General features: G+C 41.8%; 1 protein-coding gene across 3 annotated transcripts in view; it reads right to left on the bottom strand.

Annotated features, from left to right (window-relative positions):
* Nucleotides 1-27,595, bottom strand: part of LOC115060987 (microtubule-associated protein 4) — an 86,682-nt gene that overhangs the window by 6,247 nt on the left and 52,840 nt on the right. The window contains exons 8-15 of one of the 3 annotated variants that reach the window (XM_029529188.1): nucleotides 9,767-10,761; nucleotides 8,378-8,629; nucleotides 6,882-7,062; nucleotides 6,555-6,617; nucleotides 4,337-4,644; nucleotides 3,363-3,419; nucleotides 1,076-1,168; nucleotides 19-100 (exon numbers count right to left, since the gene is read on the bottom strand). In XM_029529188.1, the coding sequence (XP_029385048.1) occupies nucleotides 19-100; nucleotides 1,076-1,168; nucleotides 3,363-3,419; nucleotides 4,337-4,644; nucleotides 6,555-6,617; nucleotides 6,882-7,062; nucleotides 8,378-8,629; nucleotides 9,767-10,761 (2,031 nt within the window). The remainder of the gene's footprint in view (nucleotides 1-18; nucleotides 101-1,075; nucleotides 1,169-3,362; nucleotides 3,420-4,336; nucleotides 4,645-6,554; nucleotides 6,618-6,881; nucleotides 7,063-8,377; nucleotides 8,630-9,766; nucleotides 10,762-27,595) is intronic. The other 2 variants (XM_029529189.1, XM_029529192.1) reach the window with 2 other exon arrangements.

The following is a 27,595-nucleotide window of genomic DNA, read 5'->3' as shown; positions in this document are numbered from 1 at the left end:
CATAAGATCCTAGCTCACCAGGCTTGTGTTTGATGTTGTCCTTGGAGCCGCACTTTGACGTCACCTTACTCAAATCCACCTTCTTGTTGAGGATCTGCACCTGTCAAACATCACACAAACTTTTTAAAATCAACTGTTAGAGGAGTTAGGAGGGAGTTCCAGGGTTAAAAGAAGCCCTGGTTAAATACTCCATTGACTGATTTCATTTCTTGAATGTAGAGTATATATTTATTAAGTCCTATTTATATATTAAATTGTCCCCTTGAGAGGATTAGCGGTGATCAGAAAAGACAAAGAGCCACCTGTTGCGACTTCAATCAACATGTAACCCAGTAACCCAGAGGCAAACACGTAGAGGTCAAATAGCAAACTTTAAGATCACGTTGCTTCAATGATGATGAACTGCAGAGCTTGAAGAATTCAAATGTTGTTATCGGGGAATACATACTTCAAGTCAATGGTGTCATCACAATTACGTCACAGTACCTGGTCCAGCGATATCATTTGACACGTGCTGTAAAGATGGTGGATGAAGATTCTGACACCGCACAGGACAGGACAGTGCCATTTCAGAACAACCAGACATAATAAATTCACCTCTGTTTGGTGCTGATGTTCTCAGATAACTGGCCAATCAGAGGCCAGCTGTGTGGTGTTTATGTGCTTTACTGATGTTTAGTAAGTTAGTGACAAGGCGAAACGCAGGCAGAGTTTAAGGAAGCAAAGGACTGTGAAGCAGGTAGTGGGTAAGGGCTGGCACATTAGGCTTGCTAGCATGCTGTCCAATAACTTCGAGCATCAAATTGCAAACGCAGTGCTTTGCATTGGCGGCTGCGAGTCTGAGACTCTGAAAGAAATCCTTGCATCTCTTAAAGGCTGGCACATTCCATGTACAGCTTACTCAACCTGGCACTTATAAGGACTGTGGACCCATTTCAGCAGGGGAAAAAAAGAAAGATGAAAATATAATTTTTCACCTTGGCTCTGTTGTTTTTCCTAGTTGTTAAATCAAGTCAATTGTTCGACTAATTGGCTGTTGAATACGAACTCTGGTCATGGGCCAGACAGTACTTACATTCCCTCCACCAGGAACATGCTTCATATTGTCCTTGGAGCCCAAGCGTGAGGTGACGTGGCTGAAGTCCAGCTTTTTGGAGACTATCTGAACCTACATGGACACAGCATAGCAGCAAGAGGGGAAAGGAGAGCGGAGAAGGGCAGGGGCAGGGACGAGGGTGACATGAGAGGAAGTAGAAAAAAAGAACAGAGGAGACAAAAGAGCAAAAGAGAGGAGAATGAAAAGAAGAGAGTAGAGGAGAAGTCACCATTGCAGGTATAGTAGGGTTAGAAAAGAAAGGAAAGAAGGAAGGAGCAAGGTTCACCTGGAAAAAAAATGGCTTCAGATGCTCTAGCTATTCTATGTGTTTGCTAAAAACGTCAGTTAAGAAGAGAGAAGTATCACTTGTGCTGGAATTTGAATAGTGACACTGACACAGATGGGAAGCTATTCAAATTGTGTTTTCTCCAAGTCTGGACGAAAGGAAAACAGATCACAGAACCTATTCTACGAAGCACACACATGCATGTCACACAACACAACATAGAAATGTGTATATGTTCAGGTTGATACACCGGAGTTTCTGAATTGCGTTTTATGTAGACAGTTCATTTTCATTAGCACAGATCGACAACTGATGCAGCCAATGTTATTTGGATTATGCAGTAAGGTTTGTGCAGAGCACACAACATATTAAACACAAATTAATTGTTACAAACATGGTGAAAAACAACGATTGCACATGTTTTATTTCATCAACAACACACCTGCTCGTACACACACGCTCACATATTCATCAGAGGGCTGCTAGACGTTTCACAGAAAAGATACCCAGCAGGGACAAAAACATAATCCCTCACCCTGAGCTGCCTGGTCTGTGTGATGGGAAGCACCAGCTTTGGGGGACCAGACCTGAGTCTCTGCAGTAGTGGGATGGTGCTTTTCTGCTTACAATGACCAGATACCACAAGCAAGGGGCTTGCTGCTACTTGACGCTTTAATACCCCTTGGAACACGAGTAACCAAAGAAGATCTGCTGGCTCAATAGCAAAAAGTCATGCTTTAGGAATGTGTAGAATGCTAGAATGCTTTCTTCTTCTTTTTTTTATAACTATGTAAATTCAGCTGAAAATTTTGCTCTTCGAGGGATCAATAAAGGCTTATCTTATCTTATAAAACACAATTTTTTTTCCCCCAAACAACTACATACTATTTCCCAGCTAATTTAAAAGAAAGCTGGTGGAAACCCACAGTCATGTCATCCATTACTCCAGCTGCCATTTTGAAGCCACAACTTTGTAATTTGGCCAGAACCAGAAGAAACTTTCGATTCGATTTATTTCCATTTGTAAGAGAAGGTGAAGCTGAGGAGGTGGGACGTCATATTGCATTGAAGAAGACTTGAAACTAGAGACTGAGACTCATTAAGAAAATGTTTATAAAGGTAATAAATATGAAAAGTAGAGACATTTTTCCACAGACCTAAATACAATCAACCACCCAGTGGGGTCACTCCCTAATGGCCATTAGATAGAATGTTTTAAGACACTGAGGCATTTGGCTTCACTTTTCAGATCCAGAGCCAACAGCCATTTTTATAAACAGTCTGTAGTCTTCAAACTGACAAAAAGCCATGAAATCTTTTTGTAAAAACAACTTGGATGGAACCACAGATATTTATATTCATACAATATACTTTTGTGTAGGAATTATTCAGTTTATCTTTCTGAGCTGTGGTATGGACACCAACTGCAAGTTTCTACTAACTGTAATGTTTAACATCCCGCAGTTAACTGAAGAAAATCCATGTTTTCCCAGTTGGCCACAAACCCTGGCATCGGCTTAGGTTTTCTGATCACTGAATCATGTCTGATCATTCAGAATGATCTTCTTTTTTTAACCATAGACTTGTTTGCTTTCATTGAGAGAAAACTGTGTTCACCCACTTAAAAAAGCAAAACAAAACAAAAAAAAACATAAGTGTGATCCAAAGACGATGCAGAAAATGTGTGGATGTTTGAATTCTTGTCTGAGTCCATGCTAAGAGTCATTGCGTGTCTGAGTGTGTGATAGCACAGCAGACTAACTGTTTTTGTTAATCACAAGTCTGTCACCAGTTATCTTCAGTGTGACTTTAAGCTAGAGCAACTCCATTTGACAAAAGATAAACAAAACATACAAGGCGGTAAGAGGCGGTAAAAAGACATTTGCAAAATGTGTATGAACCAAAAAGATGAAGAGAAGGAGAATAACAAAGGAAGAGGGGAATGTAGTGATGGTGCAGGGAGATGGAGAGGGAACTCACTTTGCCCTGGCTCGTTTCTTTGGAGACGACACCCCTGTTCTGAGAGGCAGATGACACCTGGGGAGACAAGCCCACCCCGGGTCAACAACAACACCTCATAACAACACACGAGGAGAAGAGGAGGAGGTGAAAGGATCAAGGATTGAGCATCAGAAATATTACAGGGAATTGCAGAGTGGAAGAATAAAGAGGACATGAAGCGCTTTAAATCACGGATGCTAGAAGGAAAAGAAGAGTAAGAATATATATAGAATAAGAGATAGGGGAGAGGGTTATGAAAAAAGGAGATGGAGGTAAAGCCTTGAGGGAGGAGGACAGTTGGTAAAGGTAGAGTGAACAAACAGAAGGAGAGAAGCACTGGGGGTCTAATAGGCAGCAAAGTAAAAGGTAGTGCTACTGACAAAGTCTTTAACCAGGCCACACTGCTGCAGAACACGTGTTTTACTTCTCAACCAAGTACAATGCTATTAATTCTGATACAAATAATGGTTAGGAAGTTATAAAAATAAGACAAAAGCTGGAATAAACTGGATTGAAAGAGCTAAAAGAAAGAAAGACACGGGTTTCCTCGTTGATTTTCCACCACACACATGCCTCTAATGCATCAACAGGTTGTATGAAGGTTGTTGGCTCAAAGAATGGGGAAATGGTTGTAAAGGAACAAGAAGACGACTAAGATGAGTCAAAACTATCACAACCAAAGAAAATAACAGAAGCTTTAAGATGTGAGACCTGCGTGCTACTGTAGCTGTTGATTTGAAAGCAGTCACAAAGTCTTATTTTATGCAAACCCCAGTCACACAGAAAGAACTTGAGAATGAGCAAGTAACCACAGGGAGCCAGTGCAACATTTTAGGCCATTCAGTCACACAGCAGGTTAGTCAGGAGGCAGTTTGTCAAAAAAAAAAAAAAAAAAAGAGAAAATTACAAATGAGAGGCTTGAAAGCTGCAGAGGAGGCCACAGTAAAACCCACCTTCCCTCCTCCGGGCTGGTGCTTCATGTTGTCTGTAGATCCAATCTTAGAGCGGACGTTGCGGATGTCGGGGGCCGGTGCTGTACCTGGGCGAGCTGTGGTCCTTGAGGTGGTGGTTGTGGTATTAGGTGTGGTTGAGGAAGCAGGCCGGGGGGCTCGTGGCACCGGGGGCTTCTTTTCTGGTACTGTGCCAGAAGTGGAGGATGGTGTGGCCGGTTTGGCTGCTGTTGTGCGAGTGCGAGGGGCGGTGTTGGTGGAGCCAGCGCTGCGGGTGGTGGCGGTGGTGGTCTTGGGCTTGGTAGCATCTGCTGGGAGAAAAGGAGTGAGAGTGACTCGTGGTTTTATAGTGTGGGAAAAAGCTAGCCTGGTTCTCCAGCATACAGCCTCAAAAAAAAAAAGTCAGTTTAGCTGTCTCAGACCCAACGTGCTAATCAATGAGCTTTAGTGGTGTCTTATCTTTGAACCTCAGAGAGAGTCAGACCTGCTGTTCCTTCAAATCTTATTCTTTATGTTAAGCTCATCTCTTCCTCCTAGACTCTATTTCAAGTACATTGTCTAATTGGACATAGCTAGCAGCTCTGCATTTGGTACTTTGGCTGTTTGGGGCTGATAAGCACAGATCACACTGGAGCAATCAAATCTGTTCAGTCTGAACACTGTAACTCTTTTAAACTAATTGATTTTATTGTAAATTCATTATGTCACAAACAACATATTGTGTACTTCTCTGTAATTGTGGATATGGAATAACATCACAGTTATTCTTTCTCTTAGTACAGTGTTTCCCCTACCATTATATTAGGGGGGGGGGCCTGCCCTCCAAAAGGCACCTCCTGCCCCCCCAAGAAGATAATTTAATTTTCTATATAGCGCTAGATCACAACAGACATCATTTGAGGTTAATTTTCCTGTAGAACATGTCTATAGCTACCTTGTGCTTTTATTAAACGACATATCAATGTTATTTATTTTATTTAGACGACAGAATCTCATTTCTGTCTCTGCATGTTTGCACAGTTCTCCTCTGCGCTCTGTATCACACACTGCGGTGTTCCGCCTCGATGCGTGCACACAGGTGAGTAGACTCCCACCAGTGAATGTCGAAAAATGTCACAACAAAAGCAAAGCAAAAATATCAGCGTTTTTTTTTTTTTTTAAACGCTCACAGCCACCTCCCCCCCGTAGTAAAAACATCTTTATCAAATAAAGCTGCTTTGAGTGTGTGTGTGAACTGAAAGTCTGTTGATTCATGTACATTCTGTCATGCATCGGCTCTTTCTTTAATGTGCTGAAGCATGTTGGATCCCACATTCAGTTGTCAGTCCTTTCTCAGAGCCTTCGGTCTCTCTCTAGCTCCGGTTAGGATGTTTATGTTTAATTGAAAAATCTTCCCGCTCTGTGTTTCTATAGAGTACTTTGACATGTCATATGAACCTCTGGCAGATTATACAACCTGAGGCGGTGTCAGCAGAAGCTGCAAACTCTTGTCAACAGCAAGGGGAGAGTAATCCACAGACTGCTGCCGTGAAGGTTTTTAAGTCTCCGGGGCTTTTCAGCAACAAAGCTCCACTCTCTATCCAACCCTGACCAGTTCTGTCATGGTTGGACAGTGTGTGTTGTGGTGTCACACTTATGCTGACAGTTCTCCTGTTCCGAAAATGTAAATTAATCCATCGACAAGAGAAGAAAAGCTAGAGCTATGTAGGAAGAGAAAAAAAGTGAGGAAGGGATTACCGAAGATGAACACAGAGAACAACTGTCCACCATCAATATTATACTCTGTCCCTATAAAATGCTTTTGAATCCTCAATATCATTACTTATCCTTAAACAAATCAGCTGCAGGCAATTTCACAAAGTGATGTCAGGACAAATGGGCTGTTAATAAGGTCAGACAACTGTAGAGCATATTACACTGGATGGTGATTTTGTACAACTTAATTGTACACATTATATACTTGACTTGATATGTATTTAGACTTTCCATCTACTTGTTAGTCTGCCTTATGCAGTGTGACATTACTGCATAAAACTCTCAGTGAAATATATATTTTTGACAGTAAAAATTATTAGTGGGAGGGGGTACCGAAGGCTCTGATGAAAAATCACAGTATCTCATAAGATCAATGCGGGGTTTACATGAAGATAATCAGCCACTAGTTCAGTTTCCATGTGGCTTTGTTTAGACACGTGCTTGTATAGGGAGAGCGCTGGAATACCTGCAGAAGTCCTCAAAGTGCTGGGCTTCTTCTCCTCTCCTGGCTTGCTGTCTGTCTTAGAGGCTGAAACACAGATAGTGACTTTATAGGACAAAATATGTGAATGAAGCTTTGGGAAATCCATTCAGGAGATATGAAATCATGGACATTATTACTACTGTACTTCATCAGAACCTAAACTGAATTCTCTTGTGTGATTTAATAACTATACCAAAAAAAGAAAAAGAAAACCTTTTAAATCTCTATATAGAATTACTGATCATAGTTAGGAATAGTTGGGAATAACTCCAACATGTGCACGTCTGTGTGTGAGTATTTCTGCCATACCCAGAGGCTTTTTGGCTGCAGTGGTGGCAGTGGTGCGAGCAGATGCTGTTGGGCGTGTTGATGTAGTGGCTTTACTGGCTGCTGTGGGAGCAGCTCCATTTTTGGAGCCAGCAGTGGAACCTGTCTGATTTGAGGTGGCAGTGCTGGCCTTTGGCACAGCAGGACGCTTCTCTGTGGTTGACTAGGAGAAGGGAGAAGATAAAAACAAGAGTGTTGTCACGAATGAGACATCTAGAAATCACCAGAGATGGATGGATATATAGAACGTCAGCAACTTCAAAGCTACGGATCAATGGAATAGTGCAAACAAAATGCAAGCTGTCATGACATAGTGTCTGCATGTCTGGCTGCCGTCATCAGTTCAATGACTTCACTGAGATATTCAGGTCAAAAATCCTGCCCTGATTTGTGTAGCATGTAGAGACTCTTGAGCACTGCTCAGCAGCACATTTTGCCCCATAAGCCCTTGGATGATGCCATGCTGAACGCAAAAATCCTGCAAGAAGCTGCCCTCGCACTGAGAGGCTGCTAATTTCATCGGCTGGGGTATCACAGAAGTTGCAGGCTGAGGTGTGGGAAGAATCAATCAATCAATCAGAATCAATCCAGAGTGCCAAAGAATGAAGTTATATTGGCCTCATGAGGTGCCATTGACACGATTTGAAAAAGTGGATTTACATAGCATATGTATTAAGCTTTAATCTAGTCTAGACTGGTCTAGGGGGAGTTTAACATTAAAAGAGGAAAGATAGAGCTCTAATTGCCAAAATTAACTAAAATTAGCTTTTTCTAACCTTCCTTCACTTTCTAATTAAACTAAATCTTTTCACTGGCTACGTAGATTGGAATAGATTAGGACTGTTCACTTATAATTTAAAATTGAAGAGTTTTTCTTTGTTTTTTTTTTTTACTTTGCACAAATGTTTGCAAATCCATAGAGCTTCTGATCATATCATTTTGGTCAAATATGAACATATTGTCAAGGTAAAGGACAAACTTTCAACATCAACATTTACGTCATTATACACATGAAGGTATAATCACAATCAAGCCACTAAAATGGTAATGAATTAGTGAAAAGCTTGTAACTACTGTGTATGTTTTAGAATCTCTCTGTGGGAACTCTTGCTTGACTTTCATCTGTCCCCTGCCTGCACTCACGTCATATACAGCTGGTATCCTTGTCAAATCCAGACCTGCACTCTACTAAGAGTCTGTAAATGCTAAAAGCAAAAGAGATCACATGGCCAAATTTTATGTCTAGGGGTGGGAACCAAACCAAGCATGACAGTTTAGATTTTGAATACACTTAAACAAAAGTTTTAGTTTCGGTCAAAAGCTAAAAACATTTGTTTGTAGTCAAGAGAGAAAAATATGAACAGAACTTCCAGGAGAGAGACATTTTTAGTGTGTGGCTGGGGAGAGTCCAGCATACGTTAAATCTTGCATCCAGGCGTGTTGTTTCTTCTGGGTCTTCTGGGACAGGCATCACTTACCTTGGTTTTGACATCACGTGCAGTGGTAGTAGCTGATGATGAGGGGCGGCTGGTAGAGGTGGTGGAGGGCCGCTTTGGCCCAACAGTGGTTGTGGATGGTGCTTTTGCTGTGGTTGGTTTTTTGTCTGAGGTGGAGGTGATGGAGGAGGGTGTGGGGCGCTTAGTAGGGGCTGCAAGCGAACCACCACTAGCAGCCACAGAGGTCGGCCGCATTTTGGCTGCTGCGCTCGGTTTGGTGGCCCGGGCAACAGGCTGGGATGCAGGATCAAGTCATACAGGATGGATGGAGACAAAATAAGGGAGGAAAGCAAACAAAATGGAGAAAGTAAAATAAGGACAATGGATGATAACAGCAGAGGGGTTCAGCAGCACAAGCGGCAATTTAATTGTGAACAATGACCAGAAAATAATGTGGTAAAATTAATAATCAATCAAATCTGTTGTTAATACAACAGTATGACTTTGAATAACTCTGGCGAACACAGTTTTGTACGGTCAACATGCAGTAGGCATAAACAAAGCAGTGGCAGAAGCATTAGCAGCATGCACAATGAAACGCTCTGTCACTACAATTTGTTCGTTACCAAATTCTTGACATGTGTACCACACTTAATTCCACGAACAATTTCACCAGAGAAATGTAAACAACCATAGTTAGATATAAAAATGTTAAGACTACTGTAAACTTGTTTTTAACTATTATTTCAATCCATCTAGAAGTGATGTACATTATAAAACAATTTCAATTTAAAATTATTTTGTAAAACCCTATAAAAACCCTATATGGCCTAATGTAAAAAAAAAAAATACAAAAAAAAAAAAAACCCCACAAAAGTCATTGACAAAGTACTTTCATTTCTTTTTGATACAGTAATGCATGGGGTGTTTTGTCCAGTGCTGGACGTTACATTTCTCTTGTGAGGTTAAAGGACAAATCAATGGACTTATCAGTAGTTCTCAAAGGGTAGGGGCGGAGCTCTCTGAGAGTCGGTTATTTTCTATGAAATGAAAATGAAAGCAGGTCATCTTTCTCCAGCTGTTCTTTCTCAGTTACAAACTGGGAAATTTATGGGGACAGCTCCGCTAGGAACATGGACTGTCCACTGTGGTCAGATTTATAGGGAGTGTGTGGATAAACAGGGAGAAAACACTAAAGTGAGAGTTGTGCGAGATGTAAGAATGTCATCTCAGATTTCTTTCCAAAAAAAAAAATAAAGTCATTCCATCCAAACTCATTCTATCAAACCAAAACATTTAACTTACCTTGGTTTTCACTTTGGAACTGAGCCTGTTACGTCTTAGATAATAGCACAGTGATCTGGTTTCTAAACTGATGAGGCACAAACGTTTTCACTTCATTCTTATGCAAATAGAAACACCACTTCTTACCTTGGTCTTCTTGTCTGCACCTGCCAGGTCTTTGCTGGGCGTTGCACTGTTTCCATTAGTTGCAGGTTTTGCTTTCTTAGCCTTCTCTCCTCCCTCAGATTTTGCTGCCTTGTCCTTCTTGTCGTTTTTCTCCACAGTCTTTTTTTCAGCCGGCGTTTTGTCCTGCTTCTCTTCCTTTTCATTCTTCTGTGTCTGCTTCTCTGCAGGCTTCTCAGGTGGTTTCTCAACCTCGCCCTCTCTCTCAGTCTTCTCACTCTTGGTCTCTTCCACATCTGTGATTGCCTTTACCTCAGTGTCAGCCTTCTTCTCCAACTTTTCGTCAAGCTTGATAGCTGCTGGCTGTTGCTCTTGGGTCTTCTTCTCTTCAGTGTGCTGTTCTTTGACATCCTTCATCTCTGTTTTCTCAGGTTTCTCAGTATTCTTTGTCTCAATTTTTTCTTCCACTTTGAACTTTTCATTTTTCTCCAACTTTTCCACATTCTCAACTTTGATCTCAGTTTTGTTCTCAACTGTCATCCCCACTTTTTCTTCTTTTTCTAACTGGTCAGGTTTGTCCGTCTTCAGATGTTTGTCTGGCACTTCTTCAGCTTGGTTGATTTTTTTATCTTCTTTTTCTGCCTTTTGCTGCATCGACTCCACTTTCTCTGTCTCTTTCTCCGTAACTTTGTCCGCCTCCTTCTTTATCTCTTTGACCTTTTCTATCTGTTTTTCTGTTTCCTTCACTATTTCTGTCACTTTCTCTTCTTTAACCTTTTCAGCCTCTTTCGCCTTCAAATTTTCTGTTTTCTCTTTCTCTTTTTCCTCTTTTATGTTTCCTTTTGTTTCTTTCTCTGTCTCTGCCTCTTTCGGCTTTTCCTTCTCCATCTCCTTTTCTACCATAGCTGGAGTGTCAGTGCTTACAAACTCAACCTTGACAGTTTTCTGTTCTGGTTTTTCCACAGGGTGGACCTCCTTCATGTTGTCATCCAGCTTCTCCTCCATCTTCTCTGATTTAACTAGAAAGAAACATAAAAAATAAAAGCCGAAATTAAAGGAAGGAAATCATTCATTTAAATGCATTGCTGTATCCATGCTCAGTATATTTTAGAGCTATCCAATAACAAGACACACAGTCACTACTGCAGGTAAAACAAGCAGCTATGTTGACACCGAATCCTAAAAACATCACTGGACTAATCTTACCGTTTCTGCACACTCAGACAGAATATTAACTCAGAACACATCACTAAAATAGCTTAGCAGGGGCTTTTGGTTTTTTGTCAGGCTATTAAACAAACTCAAACTGAGGCACAGACTCCACAGTTCTTTGAAGCCTCTGCTAAAACTGCATTTCATTCCATGGACAAATTTTGAGAGAGTGGGGGCCCACTCCCTCAAAAGGGCACAGATATGCTGTTCTCACCTTTCATTTATCAGGCACAGATAAATAAAAGGTCCCCATCATCAGCACTTTGCATTTTCAGCAACAACTGTGCGGCTTAATATGAGCTGTAAAATGCTGCTGCTGGTTGAAAGCTGCAGATAAGAATTTTCATTCACAACAAAGGACAAGAGCAGCTGTTTGACTTCCACTAATGACACTCACACTTGACTCCACAGATATTATAGCAAATAAGAAATAACGTAAACAATACACCTATGATCTAAAGGGCAGGTTTACGCTCATATCTGGCACATCACAGCACCAAGCCTTGTTTGATTTCCTCTATCTCTCTGTCCACCTTAAACCACCATGCTGAAATACAATGCAGCTAACTCCAAAAAGTTCAACTTCTCATTCAGCTCGTAAGAGGGGGAAAAAAATGCCAATCAGTTCAGCGGCCTGATTTTTGCCCCCGCAGATAAGATGTGGCCAAAGGTTCAATGTGTGTCTGGGTGGAGATAAGTTAGATCAGATAAGGAGGAGATATAATCAACCACACACTTGCAGACATAAACACAGAAGAAAATTGTGCGAGATGGAGCAGATATCCGTTTTCTCTCTCACTCCAGTTGCTTCCCCTTTCGGTGCATGACAGATCATCTCTTCACTGTGCAAAGCACAGTTGCATTGTTACACACCTTTCCTGTAGCCTCTCATCCATCACCACAGCCTCCACGCCCTTCAGCTATTACTTCAACCAATGTTTGGTTTCTATTTTGAGCATCAGTCTTTTAGTATTTCAACATTTCTTCCTCAGACGTCGCACATTTAAAATGATGTGACAGGCCATTACAGCAACATTCTCTATCGTCTGTCCTGACTAATCTTTACTGCCCCGTGGCATCCGATGGGCCAGAAACTACCCACAATGAAAGCGAATGTGCAAACAGTTAGAATGCAAAGGTAGAAAACAGAAGATAGAGCAGCCGGATATATTACGGAAAATTTCAATTCACCTGATACCGACGATGGCCGAGAAGTGCAAACCAAATTAACAAAACGCGAAACATTCTTACAGCGCCGAGACTAATTTACAAGTCCCGATACAAACCGTAAAGGGGAAAGCCAAACTTCTTCTTCTGTGGGGGTTTAATGCTGCTGGCATCCTGTTAGTTGCATTGCTGCCACCTACTAGAACTAATGATAGCTATTAAATTAACAATCCTGTTCTTAAGAGGAATACAAATAATATCTCCGGCTTGGCCCTCTCTCACCACACTCAGGAATACTTTTAAGACCTGTCCCTATCAGTCCAGCTTTTCCCATCCCTGCCATCATGTTCCGTCTTTCCTGGACATATCGCCTACAATTAATAATAACATGCTGCTATTTCTACCGCGTTAAGCGGCTCAAAACGGGCAGAACATCACTTGATCGCTATCCATTATTATCCATGCACTCCATCGAACATTTTATTATTATTATTATTATTATTATTATTATTATTATTAACTTACTTATTTACATTTTGCAAAAACATTGGCAGTAATGCAACTAACCGGATGCCAGCTGTCTTAAAACCCCAAAGAAGAAGAAGTTTGGCTATTCCGTTTCCGGTTAGTTTCGGGACTTGAACATTTGTCTCGGCGTTTGTAAAAGTGTTTCGCGTTTTGTAATGCTGGTTTGCACCTCTCGGCCACCGTAGATACCTAAAAGGAAGAGCTATGAATCTGGATGGCAGTCGACCCACTAAACCAAAATATGATGCAATACAAACAAGAGTTTTCTCTCTTGTTGACTCATTGAATATGACTCATTGAATATGTGCAAAATCTAACCTCAGGTGAAGATAACCCAACACTAGGTTCACCAAGGCTGTGCTCCACATTAAAGGCTTCATACACATTTTCAAAGTTAATATCACGTAATAGATTCAGTTCAGTGATCCAACAATAAACTGATTCTGTTCAACAGATCTGGAGGACAGAAGCCTTGTATCATTTGCTGTGTTGTTGCACAAACCATTGTCTTTCCTTCAGAACTGCACATCACACAGCCCCCTGTAATGGGGAAACATCTAGATTTTCCTTCACGTGAGGGAAGTCCGAGCTATGGAGCTTTTAATCTCCAATAAGACTGTCTGTTTTGGTTATTTGTCTTGATTTAAAAAAAAATAAATGCATCAATAAGGGCAAAATTGCCCTTTTAAATCAACACAGGACCTTGAACACTGACAGACATCTGACCAAAATCTCATCAAGTGTCACAAATGGGTCACAAAGGTGATTCTATATGTGAGAAAAGCAAGTAGACAAATGAGGGATGACGAGGATTGTGAGAAAACAAGGCCTTCTTCTTCTCCACTGTATACAATGAGAGGCTCAGGAGATGAACTTGATCCTTTAATGAGGGCGGAAATCTGATAGGTGGCGCAGCTGTGAAAATGTCTTCATTTAAACAAACAGCAGGAGGTGATGCCCACATCTGCACATGCTCTCATCCATTTTGCACTGCTCCTTTGTCCATTGTCAACTCTTAAAAATTTTATTCATCTTGCTATTAATGAACCGCAACGGTCCAAAATGTTTTCTGGTACAAAATAGAAGAAGCAGAACTTAACACCCCAGAAAAAAGCGACCAGAGGGAAAAATCTTATGCTACGTGAGCTGAAAACGCATTGGCTAGATATCAATTAGCTAGTTTTGTAAACCTCTGACAAGTCAAAATATCTGCTGAAAAAGGAACCATTCATTCTGAAGGATGGTTATTAGTTCTGTTGCACCAGTTTGCAGGTCTTTCAAAACAATCAGTGACTATAGACCCACTGTCAAAATGTGGGTAATTCTACAATACACTGCATAGCTCACCCAACAAAGCCTCCCCTACACTTTATTAGTAGGATTTCAACCTGCTGCACTCGCAGAGCTTCTGAAGCTTCAAGGCACCCCAGGGCTAGCCCAGGACAGCGGAGACAATGAGACGCAGGGTGCAGTGAGCCAATTCATTTGAAAGTTTCATTAGCATAATGATAACACTTAGAACTCATTTAGGGCAGTTAAACCCAGACTCTCCTGAATAGCACAACCTCAATTCAGCTTTGTTTCCTTGTCTTATTAATATGGTGAAATATGCTGTCTCTATTGTCCCAGTGCCTCATTTCAAAAAAGTAATTGACAGTTATGAAGCAATGATCGGGAGCATTTCATTGGCATTACCTACATATGCAGAAACATCTAGTCTCTTCGGACTTATTGCTGTTTTCTTTACTATAAAAGAGAAAGTGATTGAAAAAGTTTATTATTTTAATCTTCCATGTAGAATCCAAAGCAATTACAGAATCTGAGACACCACTTTGATCAGCCCATGTTTCAGTCAGCAATCAACTATTCAGACAGATTTCTAAAGCTGTAATTTGAATCCTCAAGTGGATTATTAAAATCAGCTCTTAAAAGACTCTGTCTCATTAAAGTCCTGTCACTCCGAGCTCCACAGAGCTTGAAGCTCAAAAATTTGTCATTCTGGACAACTTTATCATGAAATGAAGGCTACACCTCATCACTGCTTTTCTGACAGCGCATCTAACACGCTGAACATTTTGAAGTGTTTGTGAAGAGTGGACTGTGTGATTTATTGCCCTGCCTGAAGGGGGAGACCTTGACTGTCTCGGTATTATTAGGTCCTATGTGGCAGTTTATATTCCTTTACTGACTGAGACCGAGCCGTCCAGTACCCTGGTCACTGTTTGCAGAAAAGATTTCCTAAGTAATCTGTATTTCTGAGTTTTGTCCCCCGTGGATAGACAATACGAGCTACAGAAATCATTCCATGACCTTAGTAAGAAAGTAAACGGATGCATAAACACAACACATCCTGTGGCTATTTAGACTTGAGAGAAAATAAAGATCAGTGCCCCTTTAACAGACCAGTGGCCAGGCTGCTAGTTTCTGCCACACTCAACTTTGTGGCCAGGAACGAAAACAACAACAGCGTACGAGCCGAGGGAAGAAAAAGAAAAAGAGACAGAGACAGACAAATTAAAGAGAAAGAAAGTGCAGGGATGCAGACAAAGTGAAGGAAATATGATCATTACTCATAGCATCACAGCGCTGGGCCACAGTTGCTTGTCATTGACCCCATTTTGACTCAGAGGTGAACATCATTCCTTATGACTATGACCCGTTTTCAGCCATTTTGGCTCTGTCTGTCCTCACAGAGGATCTAATAAGCGAGAGGAGCAGGAGGGCAGAAGAAAGAGCTAGGAAGTAATGGCAGTGTAGACAAACAGAAAATGAGGCAGGACAAAAACAGAGCCTTCTTCATTTATAATGAGCTGTGTTGTCCTGACCCCGTCTCCTGTACGAGAGTCAGTGTGTACACAACCTCACCCTGCATCCCACATAAACACGCACATGAAGAGACACACCAAGTTGCACATAAAGAAAGCCACCTGTGTCCTACAATGCAAAAACCAAGACGACCTACCTTTCAATCCAATACTCGTACACTATTATTAATTAAACTACAGAAACCAGCTCCGTGGAGAATGTGGCAGATTTGTAACTAAAATTGCACTTGTGCGTTTGACCAACACAATGAGACAGATACTACCAACAGGGAATGTCAAGTAGCCTGTGGTCGGTGGGTGCGGTGGGGGGTAGCGCTGTTATTGTCGACGTCTCACAGCTTTTCATTTATCTTTCACTCGGTTTCTCTCGCTGTCTGACACTCCCCCTCTCAGTCTGGCTCAGGTCTCGAACCAGCTTAGAAAAGAAAACCAAATCCAGTTAGAAACTGGAGTCAGTAGATAAAGCAATAAAAGAATCACTTCATCAACAGAACAAAACACCCACAATCTGCCTTATTTCAGCCGCAGCACAGTAGGGAGAAAAAAAAAAACAACACTTAATCAGAGACTGTTTGCCTTCTGCACCCACTAGCCTGTAACAGCCAATGCATACTCTCCTGGTGTCATATTTATGGATCATTACAACAACAGAGCAGATTACAATCAGTCTACATATTTCATATTCATTAACAATAGTAGCAGCATGCCAAATGTTGGCATCCTGCAGGCTGTGGGTAGTGAGAGGTCAATCAACTAACTCAGTTTCCCCATAGTGACTCCCTCACACTGTTTGGCAAGCATTGTTGACAACTGACTAACAGCAAAAGAAGGAGGAGACCGAAAACATCACGTCCACCTACCATCTACTGTGATAAAAGGGTGGGTGCTGCAGTTCAAGCCAAAGTCGGTATAACCATCAGTTGCGAGGTCAACATCAGTGCCTGCTGCCATTGTCAAAGTGCTGCCAGCACTAAAGTCTACACCTGCACCAGTGTTGGATTTAGTATCCATTGACTCAACAGCTTTAACTGTGCCAGTTTTGGGTTCAGTTTCCCCTTCAAAGCTGGCACTTGCAGTCAGAGTTGAGGTGGTGTCCATGGCACTGAAGCCTTTGGGGCTGAGCGGCACAGGAAGCATAATACCACCAGGCTCCGTCTCCAGCTTAAAGCCCTCTAACGAGGTCTCTAATGGTGTTAAAGGGAAGCTAGCGTTGCCATCCTTCAGTGGTGGGAATGGGGAGAGGCAGAGGCGGGGCTCAGGCGGGGATTGCCGCAGGTCAGTATGTGTGGCACCTGCTGCTGACAGGGTGGGTGGCGGAGTCGGGGGCTGATCTTCTGCTACTGTCAGTGAGCGCTTCATGGAGTGGGGCAAGCGGCGTGGACCACCCATGGGTGTAGCCAGCTGGTCTAGCCCTGCCCCATCTCCTCCTGGGTATTTGTCAGGCAGCTCCAGGCTGGCTGGTACAGACAGGTGGGAACATTCAGACATTGCTCGCCGCATAGCCTTCCTCTGCTGTTGAGCCCGACCCATAAAACAGGGCTCCAGCTCCTCCTCTTCTTCTATCTCTTCCTCATCACTGTTGCCCCCTGAGGAGCCCTCAGACAACTGCTCAGCCCCCAGGGCAGCCCCGGCTCCAGCCACAGCCTCATTTCCCCTCTCCAAATGGTTGTCATTGACAACTCCTATGATACAGTAGCTAGGGGCCACCTGGGGCATGGCAACCTTTGGGCTGGATTCAGGAAAGCTGGAGCTTTTCCATGCTTCAGATGGAGAGACTCCATCTATTGGAGATGCCCCAATCAGCGAGGCTTCCATTGAGTCTGGGCCCTTTGTAGTAGCTGGTGATGACAACTCGACACGCCTGACCGGAGATCCAGGAACCGGCGCCAAGGAGACCCCGCTAATGCCACCACATCCCATGGCAGAGGGTAGCCTGCCTGGGGAAGCTGGAGAGGGGGATGGGGAGGAGGAGAGGGGGCTGTCAGGGCTCTCCCCAGCACTGCCCAGCGAGGTGCTTCCTGAGATGCCCCCAACACTCCCTGGCACCTTCAGCCCTGCATCCACGCTGCCCCTACTGGGGTGCTCAAAGAGGCACAGTTTGTCTTCATCTGTGAGTCCAGTTGGCGTCAGAGGTCCATCACCTACCACCCGGCCCCTCGGGGTGCCCATGTCCAAGCCTGAGGGATGCTGCCAATCCCAGTTCTGAGCTCTCACTGTGGGTGACAGGGACGGCACCTTACAGAGCTCACTGTAGTCAGAGAAAGGCGAGCCGGGCTGCTGGTCAGAAAGAGAAGACATGCTGTCTCCCTTTTTTCTTTAAAGCCCTTTCTTTGTTTCACCGCCTGCCTTTATCTCGGCCTCAGGTTTCTAAAGCTGATCGTAGCCACTTGTCTTCCTTTCTCTTCTTTTGTCTGTTTCTTATTTTGTGCTGTTCCTTGTTTCAGTTACTCAGGTGCGCTCTATATGTGTGTGGCGTCTCTTGTTCTGTGTCTCCGCTCTGAACTCAAGCACACACTGAAAACCGGCTGGATGTGCAGCTCTCTCCCTTGTTGCATCCTTCTCAGTCTCTCTCTCTCTTTCTCTCACCGACTAGCACAGCAGTCATGTGACCCAGTTGTTGCTGCCAATTGGCTACTGTCCGTTCCCAGATCCCACCCACTGTGGTGGAGTGAGTAATCCCCCTCCCCTCAAGTTTTCTCTTTCACTCCACGTTTTCCTTCCTTCAGCCCATTTCTTTCTCTAGTTCTGTCTCGTGAAAAAAAAATTCCAAACACACACTCTCTCTTCTCTTTCTCTTTCGAACACACACACACACACACACACACACTATGCCCCCTATATCCCCTAGAGAGGGACTGAGTGAGGACTGAGGCTGCTGCTTTGGGGGGAGAGCGGATTTCAACTAAAGACCTTTCCAGACCATACACACAACACATCGGACAGATGGATGAACACACACTTTGACCCATAATCTGTTATTAAGTACCTCTCTTTCACCTGTGTGTGATGTGAAAAATGTAATGGCTCAGTTTACTTTTTCTCTGAGAGTGTTCTGTACAACTGTGACAAATAACAGTTGTCCCTTGTTCTAAGGTTGCAGACTCTATTGCATCACGTGCAGGTGTGACATAGCAAAAAAGACGAAGAGATGAATCAAAGAAGAGAAAGAGATGAAGCTGTGAAAAAAAAAAATATTATGACCACATGTTAAAGCTTAATAACAACAAGAGGTAGGGGAAGATAGTCAAGAACTACTAGATACTTAGTTTTATATCTAAATAATCCACTTTGCATTGACACCACATAACTGTGAATGAATGAATGAAATAAATTAAAGGGAATATATATATATATTCTTATATAATAGAATTCGCTATTGTCTTTTACAGTTATCAGTTCAAATATAAAGACAGATCATCTGAGGCAACCTTCACTGCATGTTAAGGCAATGTTCACTATGCAATCAGAAAGCAAGGGTGAGTGAAAGGGTGGCATGAGGGCTTTGACGACATGTGTATGTGGGCTCGTGCACGCGCATGTGTGTGTGCGTGTGTGCATGTGTGCCCAGTGCCAGTCAAAACAGCCAGCAGTAACAGGCGTTCCCGTGGCTGTCGCTTTGGACTTTGGCTGAAAATCGACAGAAAACAATGATTTATAACAGGCAGACGGGCAAGCAGGGACAGGACGAGGGATGACGAGAGCGAGGGTGAAGAGCACGGAGAAAGTCGAGGGCAGATAGGGGGAAGACTGGACGAAGTTAATAAGGTTTGAGTGAGAAAGTAAAAATAACAGCAAAGCAACACAAGGTCAAAAGCTGAGGGAGAAAGGAGGAAGATTATTGGAGCAACTAGATGAGGAGTGAGACAAAAGAACGGATGGTTTGTAGCAGAAAATGGGTGAAGGATGAAGTGGAAGGAAGCAAAGGGACAGCTGGACAAAGGAGACAGAAGGGCAGATCGTCTGTGCTGGGCAAACATGTCACCTTCAGCCAGCATTAGAGGACAAGATAGGTCAAGACAAAACACAGGGATAAGGTTTTCTGTCTGGTTTGTCTACTGCACCTTGAAGCCCTACAAACTTTTTTTTACCTTTCTCCTCTCATGTGGGTCTGGAAATTTCTTTGGAGCAGTTGCTGTGAATGTCAGTAAAGGACAATGAACGAGCTCATCACTGCAGACATGCATATGTTCTCCCAAGATCACCTCACAATCCAAAAATTATCATAACCTTTACCTTTGTAAAATCTACTTCTTGTCTCCGAGGCTATTGCACAACTTCAAAACTCTAATACTATTCCCCAACTGTGAAATTAGTGTCAAAAAGTCTACTAAACAAAAGAAAAACTGCAGATGGTCCTCACTTCCCAGAAGAAGATCTGCTTCATAAATCACTACCTTAAGCTTTGTTTTCCCACTGGGAAAAAAAGTCATGCTTTACTGACAATGAAAAAAGAAAGATGGGAATCCAATTAAGAATAAGTAAACATTTTAGCACCACACAGACAAGGTAAGGGGAACATTTCCTCATCAACTATAGCACCAGAAGGAAAAATTTGTAAGGCTAATCTTGCCCCTGATGAATGTCTGCAGCAAAAACACTTCAGATCAGGGGTCGGAAAAATATTTCAATGAAAAAAAGAATTTCACAAATTACAACAAGAACCATGTTGTTGTTGCTGTTGTGACAGCACAAGGTGAATGGTGAGCCTTTGCTTCAGGTAAATGGCCTTTTCATACGGTGCACACAGGTTTGGTATTTTGGGGATCCACCATGAACTTGACTTTAAGGAGGTGTGAGGAGATGCACAGCAGGAGGTGTGTCAGTAACAATCAGGCAGTAGAGTGCAGGTTCAGGGGAACACTACAATTTTGAAAGAATTTTGTGCTTTGACAAAGTGGTGGCTGTGATTTTCAAATTCATGATCAAATCCATCACCTTAACAAGCTTGATGAGCTCAAAATTAAACCTGCTATCACACAAATGTTATTACAATTTGCTTTGAAACAGACTGATTTCTTCAGTGCTTAAGGTACGGCCAGCATAGCTCATGTGTGAAAGCAGTACGGATGCGGCAACTACAGCCACAGTTTTGATCTCTCGTCTTTCCTTCAGTCTATCCATCCATTCCATTCAAGCTGCTCCTGTGACGCCAACATGCTTGGACATCATTAAAAGGCTGCTTGTCGCCACAGTTAGAAGACATGTCTCAACCGAAGTGTCAACCTTTTCAATCATTGTTTAGGCACGTTAGATACAAATTTCTCTATTTGCTCAAATTGTCTGTCTGCCTGCCTGATCGCAAAACCCAGATCCCCCATCAGCACATCATCGCAGTGACGGTCTGTCACGGACTGACGGACAGGCAGACAGACAGGTAGTTAGGTAGACGTGCTGGCAGGTAGGTAGACATGCTTGAGGCTGCTGCGCTGCCACTGTGTGTCACATCTGTCATGGTCTATCCCAACTTCTCTTCCCAGACTGATTGCCTCTTGAAGTACAAAACTGACACCAAAATCCGACGGGGATAACACACACACACACACACACACACAGAGTCCACTAAAGAAATGACCTCACCCTGTCTGACTGTTTGGCTGCCAAAGATGCAAACACACAGAAACCCACTATACACAGTGTTATATAATCCCACTGGTTGACAGAAGCACAGTGCGTAATAACCCGTGCAGGCCACTATGAGGGCACACAGACCAGGCAAAGACTGTGGCCATGAAAGGGCGACATGTTACTTCAAATAGCTTGATTGAATTAGAGTAAAAGTGACAGCAGACAGCTGTGAGATTCAGAAATCATTCAGATTATCAAAAACATTAATCATGCTACGTTACATGTGAAATGTTTAAAGCAGGTAACTTGTTTCAGAAGCTTCAGTGCAAACATGTAGTTGCCACTATTTCTACCAGATGAGTTGCAAAATGTACCTACTTATTAACAACTGGGTGGTTCATCTGTTACAGTTTGGAATTCAGGAGTTCTAGTTCAGATATGTTTTCTTGCATTAAATAGTGGTCTGGCCACGTTGTAATATGGCGAAAGGGGCATGACAATAACACAATTTCAAAAGACCAGGGGTCCTAATTTGAGGCAATGCGTTAATATTTAAAAGAGTTCTAAAATAATGCTGCTGGTATGTTTGTAATAGTTTATTTTTCTGACATGCACAATTATTCATATTGCCCAGCATAAGTGTCATATTGTGTTTATTTAGGCTTCCATCTTGCTTCAATATGTAAGGTGCAATAAACACTTCTGAAAATTCCTGACAGCAAGTCGTCTAAAAATGGAAGAACTGCCTTCACTGTGGCCAGAATACAGGCCTTTTTCTTCATGCTAATTCACTGCTGACAGACAGGAATAGAAAGGAGTGATAATCACAGGTGTGGGGGTGGGAGGGTGTTGGGAATGTGGGAGAAATGGGTGATGAAGTGGAGGATAGACAGTCTTTAGTGATGTCTATTTATAGCTCACTTCCACCTTATACTTACTAAACATCCATTGTTTTGTCAGTACCATGTCATTCCATTATTCACCCAAGCAACAGCCTGCTGTTGCTATGGCAACTGGCTCCTCATCAGTGTGCCAGAGCTAACCACATGGGGCGTTGGGGGAAAAGCTTGGGGGGAGAGTGGGGGGTTGTTTACTGGTGATTGGTATGGGAGTGTCTCAAGAATCAAGAGATGACGGAGTAAGGTTGGATGATGCCAGTGAACACAAAGTGTGTGTGTGTGTGTGTGTGTATGTGTGTGTGTGTGTGTGAGAGGGAGAGAGAGAGAGAGACAAAGGGGGGGCGGGTTATTTACATGCTACAAACCTCATGGTGTTCCACTATGCTAATATACTCTATCTCCTGCCACAGGTAAAAATTCCCTTTAGTCTGTGGTGTCTTTGTGTGAAATCACATACAATCAAAGGATTCCACAAAAAACTGGCTAACGATGAAGAGATGAATGAGGGATAAATATGGAGAGACATATCACAGGGGAATACACAAGCATATAGCTACTGTAACTCTCTTGATACTGTCAACAGCAGATACTTTAACCAAAGACCAAACATCCACTTAAATGATCACTTTGACGACTGAAAGTCTGCTCACTAATCTGTCTACGCCGTTTTTGATGACATGATGTGAGCCTGATGTCTGCAGACAGCTGTTAGCCGCTCGCTGGCAGAGGCAGATTGAGTAAAACAGAATCCACACCGGGTTCACTTGACCTTCACAACCTCACATATCAACATCTTCTCGACAAACCTACACAGAGTTCAGATCGGTCTGCAGAGTCTGCTTCGGTCTATCCCTCCGGCAGATGTGATTTCTATATTTGCTCTAAGGCAGCATTAGCCTTAGCTATCTTTGAATAAATTGCCCTCAAATTTGAAATGAAATAAATAAAGACTAGCCTACACAATTATTGAAAATAAAATTGTACTAGGTGTAGGGGCCTACACCCTTTAATGCTGAGTTGCTTACACCAAATTCAACCTGGCTCCAAAATGTGTATATGTCTGCAGATTTTTCTGACAACTATTATTTCATGCTTGACTGGAGAACCTAAGTTACTGAAACCTTGGTTAGGTTGAACTTGATACAATATAGAAAAAAAAAAAATAATAAATCACATAAAATATAAAGAATAATGATTTCCAAAAAATGTAATAAAAAAACTAGATTCCTCGTTTATGTCTCATCTCAGAACATAAGTGAAAAACAGGATTTTGTCATTCATTTCTATGAATTACTGACATAACCAGCAGCTCTTACTATTCCCAGAGAAGCAGCTGTGGCTCCCTGATCTAAGTTCTTCATTCATAATTAATGAACCAGGCCCACTCAGCTAATTTAGCCTGATCCACTGCACCCTGTCACAAATAGAATAACGCAAAATCTCAGATCCTTTCTGTGTTTACAACCACCCGCCACCATGGTCAACCATATAATACATGTAAGATGTAATTACACGAAAAGACAGTTTTTCTTCTCCTCCTCCCATCCCTCATTATCCCAGAGGGAATGCAATGTGCTGGTCATGATGGAAAACAGCATAGGTCGCTGAACCCAGCCCCCTAAAATTAAGCTAAAGGAACTGGGCTTGAGTGAAATGGAATGAATCCACAGTATGAAGAGCAGCAGGAGAAATGGAAAGTGTGAAATATGTTTAACAGCCACTTTTAGATGCCATGTCTGTCACAGGTTTATTCATCCAGCCAATTAGAAAATTATGATAAAAACTGTATCTGTGCTTTACAAAATAAAAAAATTCTTAAAATGATTTTTCTTTGGTCGTCATTTCTTGAATTACTGGTCTGCAACAACACTAGCACCTCAGTACTGCGCGAGCCCAACTTCTCTTGATGGGGTAAATTAAAAATGATGAAGGAATCATCATCAATCATTTTTGTCATTTTAATTCATTATAAAAGAAGGTCGTCCAGAAAAACAGAGTTAATCAAAGTTTGTTTTCATTCACAGCACTGAACAATACATCATAACATGAATTTCATAAAAAATATTTCATATAACTGCCAAATTTACACCAAATGTGGGAAGTAAGATCCCAAATAAATTAATTAAATTATGAAATTCAATAAAGTTTCCTATGTCAGAGGGGCTTAGTTTGTGGCTTTTCTGCACTTCCTGTTGTTTGGTGTCTGTCAGCAACCATGACCATGGCATATACTGTATAAAGCTTTTCATTTTAACCTACCTGTGTCACAGCCACACACACACACACACACACACACACACACAAACAACTTCACCATCACTCCATCCTGCTCTTCTCCAGGCTGCTGCAAAATTATTCTTATATATATCACTGGGATATCACTGGGATATCTATGGTATTTCATGCTCCTCCTCCTGCACCATCTATCCACCTGCTTTAAGCTGTGTACAGCTTTTTTATTTCTATTGAAAACTGTAAATGGTAGAAGGCGCTTGATTTGTTTCAATATGAAGTGACACACACCAAGAATTTGAACCTTCCATGGCTCACTGTAGAATGTGTGCAGCTTTATTGTCTGGTACCTCTCTCCTATGGCTCTTTGAAGGTACTAAGGCTAAACTTTTTTTTAAATTATTATTTCTCTTCCTCCTCGTGTCGCTTGTTGGTTGCTGATTTAGAATACCTCGGCATTTCACAGACTGGCACAGAAAGCCACCAGTATCAATTTTGTTTAGTGTTTTGCATAAGTCAGATGCTGAAAAGAGGAGCTTTGCTGTTTTTCCACTACCTCCCACCGAGGAGTGCACAGTGGAATCGCATACCAAAACCCTGTACACAAAATCCTCAACAATCTCAGGGCAGCGCTTTGGTTATGCTTGCCTACTTATGTTCATGTTTGTTTTCTTCTGACTTCCATCATTAACGACAAACAGACCCTGAGCACCTATATTTTTGCTGCAATATTGTCATGGCAACGACATATGCCTGCAACATACGTCCACTGACATAACAACTGGAAGAAAATTAAATTCATCAATTAAATTCATATATAAATAGAAAAATTTTAATTGGACACAAAGTACTTAGAAGTAAGCAATAAGTAAGGCTGTGGTCCTAATAATAATAATATATATTTTGGAGACATTAAATAGTTTCTTTTCATACTTGATGTAGTATCATGTTTTTGGAGAATAGTGGAGAAAAGATGGGGACCAGTTCTAATTTTGTGATTCCACAGGATAACGTAGTTGAGGACTTTAACTTGAAGAACAAACAAAAATAGGTTTATTATCTTCAATTTCTCAAAGTAGCTACTATCAACCCTTCAACAGTTAAAAAGCTCAGAAATGTCCAATTAAAAGCATCTCAGAGACCACACAAATTCTTTCCATTTGCAGAAACAATTAAACATCCACTATTCATGAATTGCCGCAGAGAAAATGTTACTGAGGGGGACCAAGAAGGAAAGAGCTGGTAGAGCCAAAGGAGCACAAAATCATACATTAAATCTACATTAAATCAACATCAATCTGTACTTTCTTCACCAACCGCCATGTGTTTGAGACAGAAACAGAAGGTGAAGAGATGGCTCCATGGATGTATATATAAATGTAAGGTAACCACGGGGCACTTTGCTGGAGATTTATTACCAATTCAAGAGAAACTTGCATCTTGCATCTCTACCATAGCATTCTACTACAATACATCATCTCCAGCCTCTGCAAAAGCTTTTTGACCAGGATGGAGAGTGAAGGAGAGATACATCCAATGACCTTGCCTGCACAGTAACCTAACCTGAACTCAACTGAGATGGCTCAGGAAGAACTGGACTGCAGACTGGAGAAAAAAATAAATAAATGATGTAGCGGGTTGACAGAATGCAAATGTGGACCAAACCCCCCATAAACTAGCTAATTGTGCAAAGGAAAGAGAATTTGAGGTTTTCCAAATAGATTACTATATGTGCGTTTATAATAAATTAAATTTATATATAAAATGTGTTTATATTGATTTTTGCTGTTGTTTCCTGCTGGTCAATTAATTGGCATCAGTGATTCAGGTAACACAACAAGCAAAATAATACAGGACATAAAACTGTTACAAAGATGAGATTTTTGAAGTCTAGTTATTAGTTTTGTGCTCATAGGTCATGTAAACTGCAGCATTTGGAAGTGCATTGTCATTGTAGCATCTCATTCTGCATGTGTTGCTGTTCCTACAGCAACAATATCCCTAGTCTCTATAGCAACCCCACTTCCCCGTTCATTTCCCTCTTCTTGTCCCACTCTTAGAAACACTGCATTTCTTCATCTTCCACCAGAAACTTCAAAAGACCGATCAAATCTTAATCAACTTTTCAACAGAAAGTCTGCATCACATAGTTGTGATGTCAAAGTATGTGCCCGTTTCAAATAGAGAAAATCAGGTTAAAGAGGTCAGTTAATCAAAAGAAAAAAATCAGGGTGTGAAAAGCTTAATGGTTGCATGCAGACTTTTTCAGACATTGCTCTATCAAAGCTTGCTGTGAAGTGGACTGTTCTTCGAGTTGCTGATGCATAAAGGTCAAGCTGTGCACAGTGACACCTGCTTCTCTGGCTGCCTGATAGTCTGCCTGGCATCCTGGATTCGTTTCAAAGCAGTAAAGGCTGTTAGTTTAAAGTGAACAGCTTTTTAGTGAATGCATCCTGCAACCAAAATGACAGCCTTAGTTTTGATGGCTGATATTAACAAAAATGAGATAATTTGTTAAACACCTCATATAATAATATCGTAACATATAAGAGTTGTAATCCAGAGCCAAGGGGGAATAAAACCACTGTTAGCAGTCTCAATGAGGTGTTAGTCCACTGTGAACCTCCATTAAAGATCCAGAGCTCCTACACATCACGCAGGGATGAATGCCATTTTTCCAACACATACTCAATTATTTGGTGTTTCGAAGGCCTTCCACGTTAACTTCACAGCAGGCTGTCATTGCCTTTCAACTTTTCTATTAAAACCGTTCAAAACAAAGCAATGACACTATATAATCGTCCAATGTGGATTTAAATGCTTTGATGGTGGAGAAAGCACTGAAAAATCAACCTGACAGTCCAAACAGTTGTCTCGACATTTGAATTCATTTCATTTGAAGATGTTATCACACTCTTTCTTCTGATTATTACTTCTAGTTCAACTAGTTGCACCAAGGCAGGTGCTTCTTATAGCTATGAAATGTAGCATGGCTCTGTTTATCTACCATGCAAGTACAACACTGTTTCTGTCCTCGTTGATCTCCCTTTCTATCTACAAGATTCCTGTATGCTGGTGTGTCATAACAGTTTGAATCTGTATGCACAGTGGGAACGGAAAGTATTCAGACCCCCTTAAATTTTTCACTGTTACAATCCAACCATTTGCTAAAATCATTTAAGAAGATTTTTTCCTCATTAATGTACATACAGCATGCAGACATTTTTGCTAATTTATTAAAGAATAAAAAGTGAAATATCACATGGCCATAAGTATTCAGACCCATTCAGCACTCTGTTATGCATTCCCTCAATGTAGGGGGGAAAAAAAAAATCGCTCCTATTGCTAAATCAACTTAGTGGCATTTCTTTCAGGTTCGTATCAGGTGCTACGGTCTTTTTATTCTGTTGGTTCTGCAGCCACTA

The sequence above is a fragment of the Echeneis naucrates genome, chromosome 20, assembly GCF_900963305.1.
Source record: "Echeneis naucrates chromosome 20, fEcheNa1.1, whole genome shotgun sequence".
Lineage (NCBI taxonomy): Eukaryota > Metazoa > Chordata > Actinopteri > Carangiformes > Echeneidae > Echeneis > Echeneis naucrates.
Note: the sequence above shows the minus strand (reverse complement) of the source record. Positions and strands in the feature narration are given on the sequence as shown.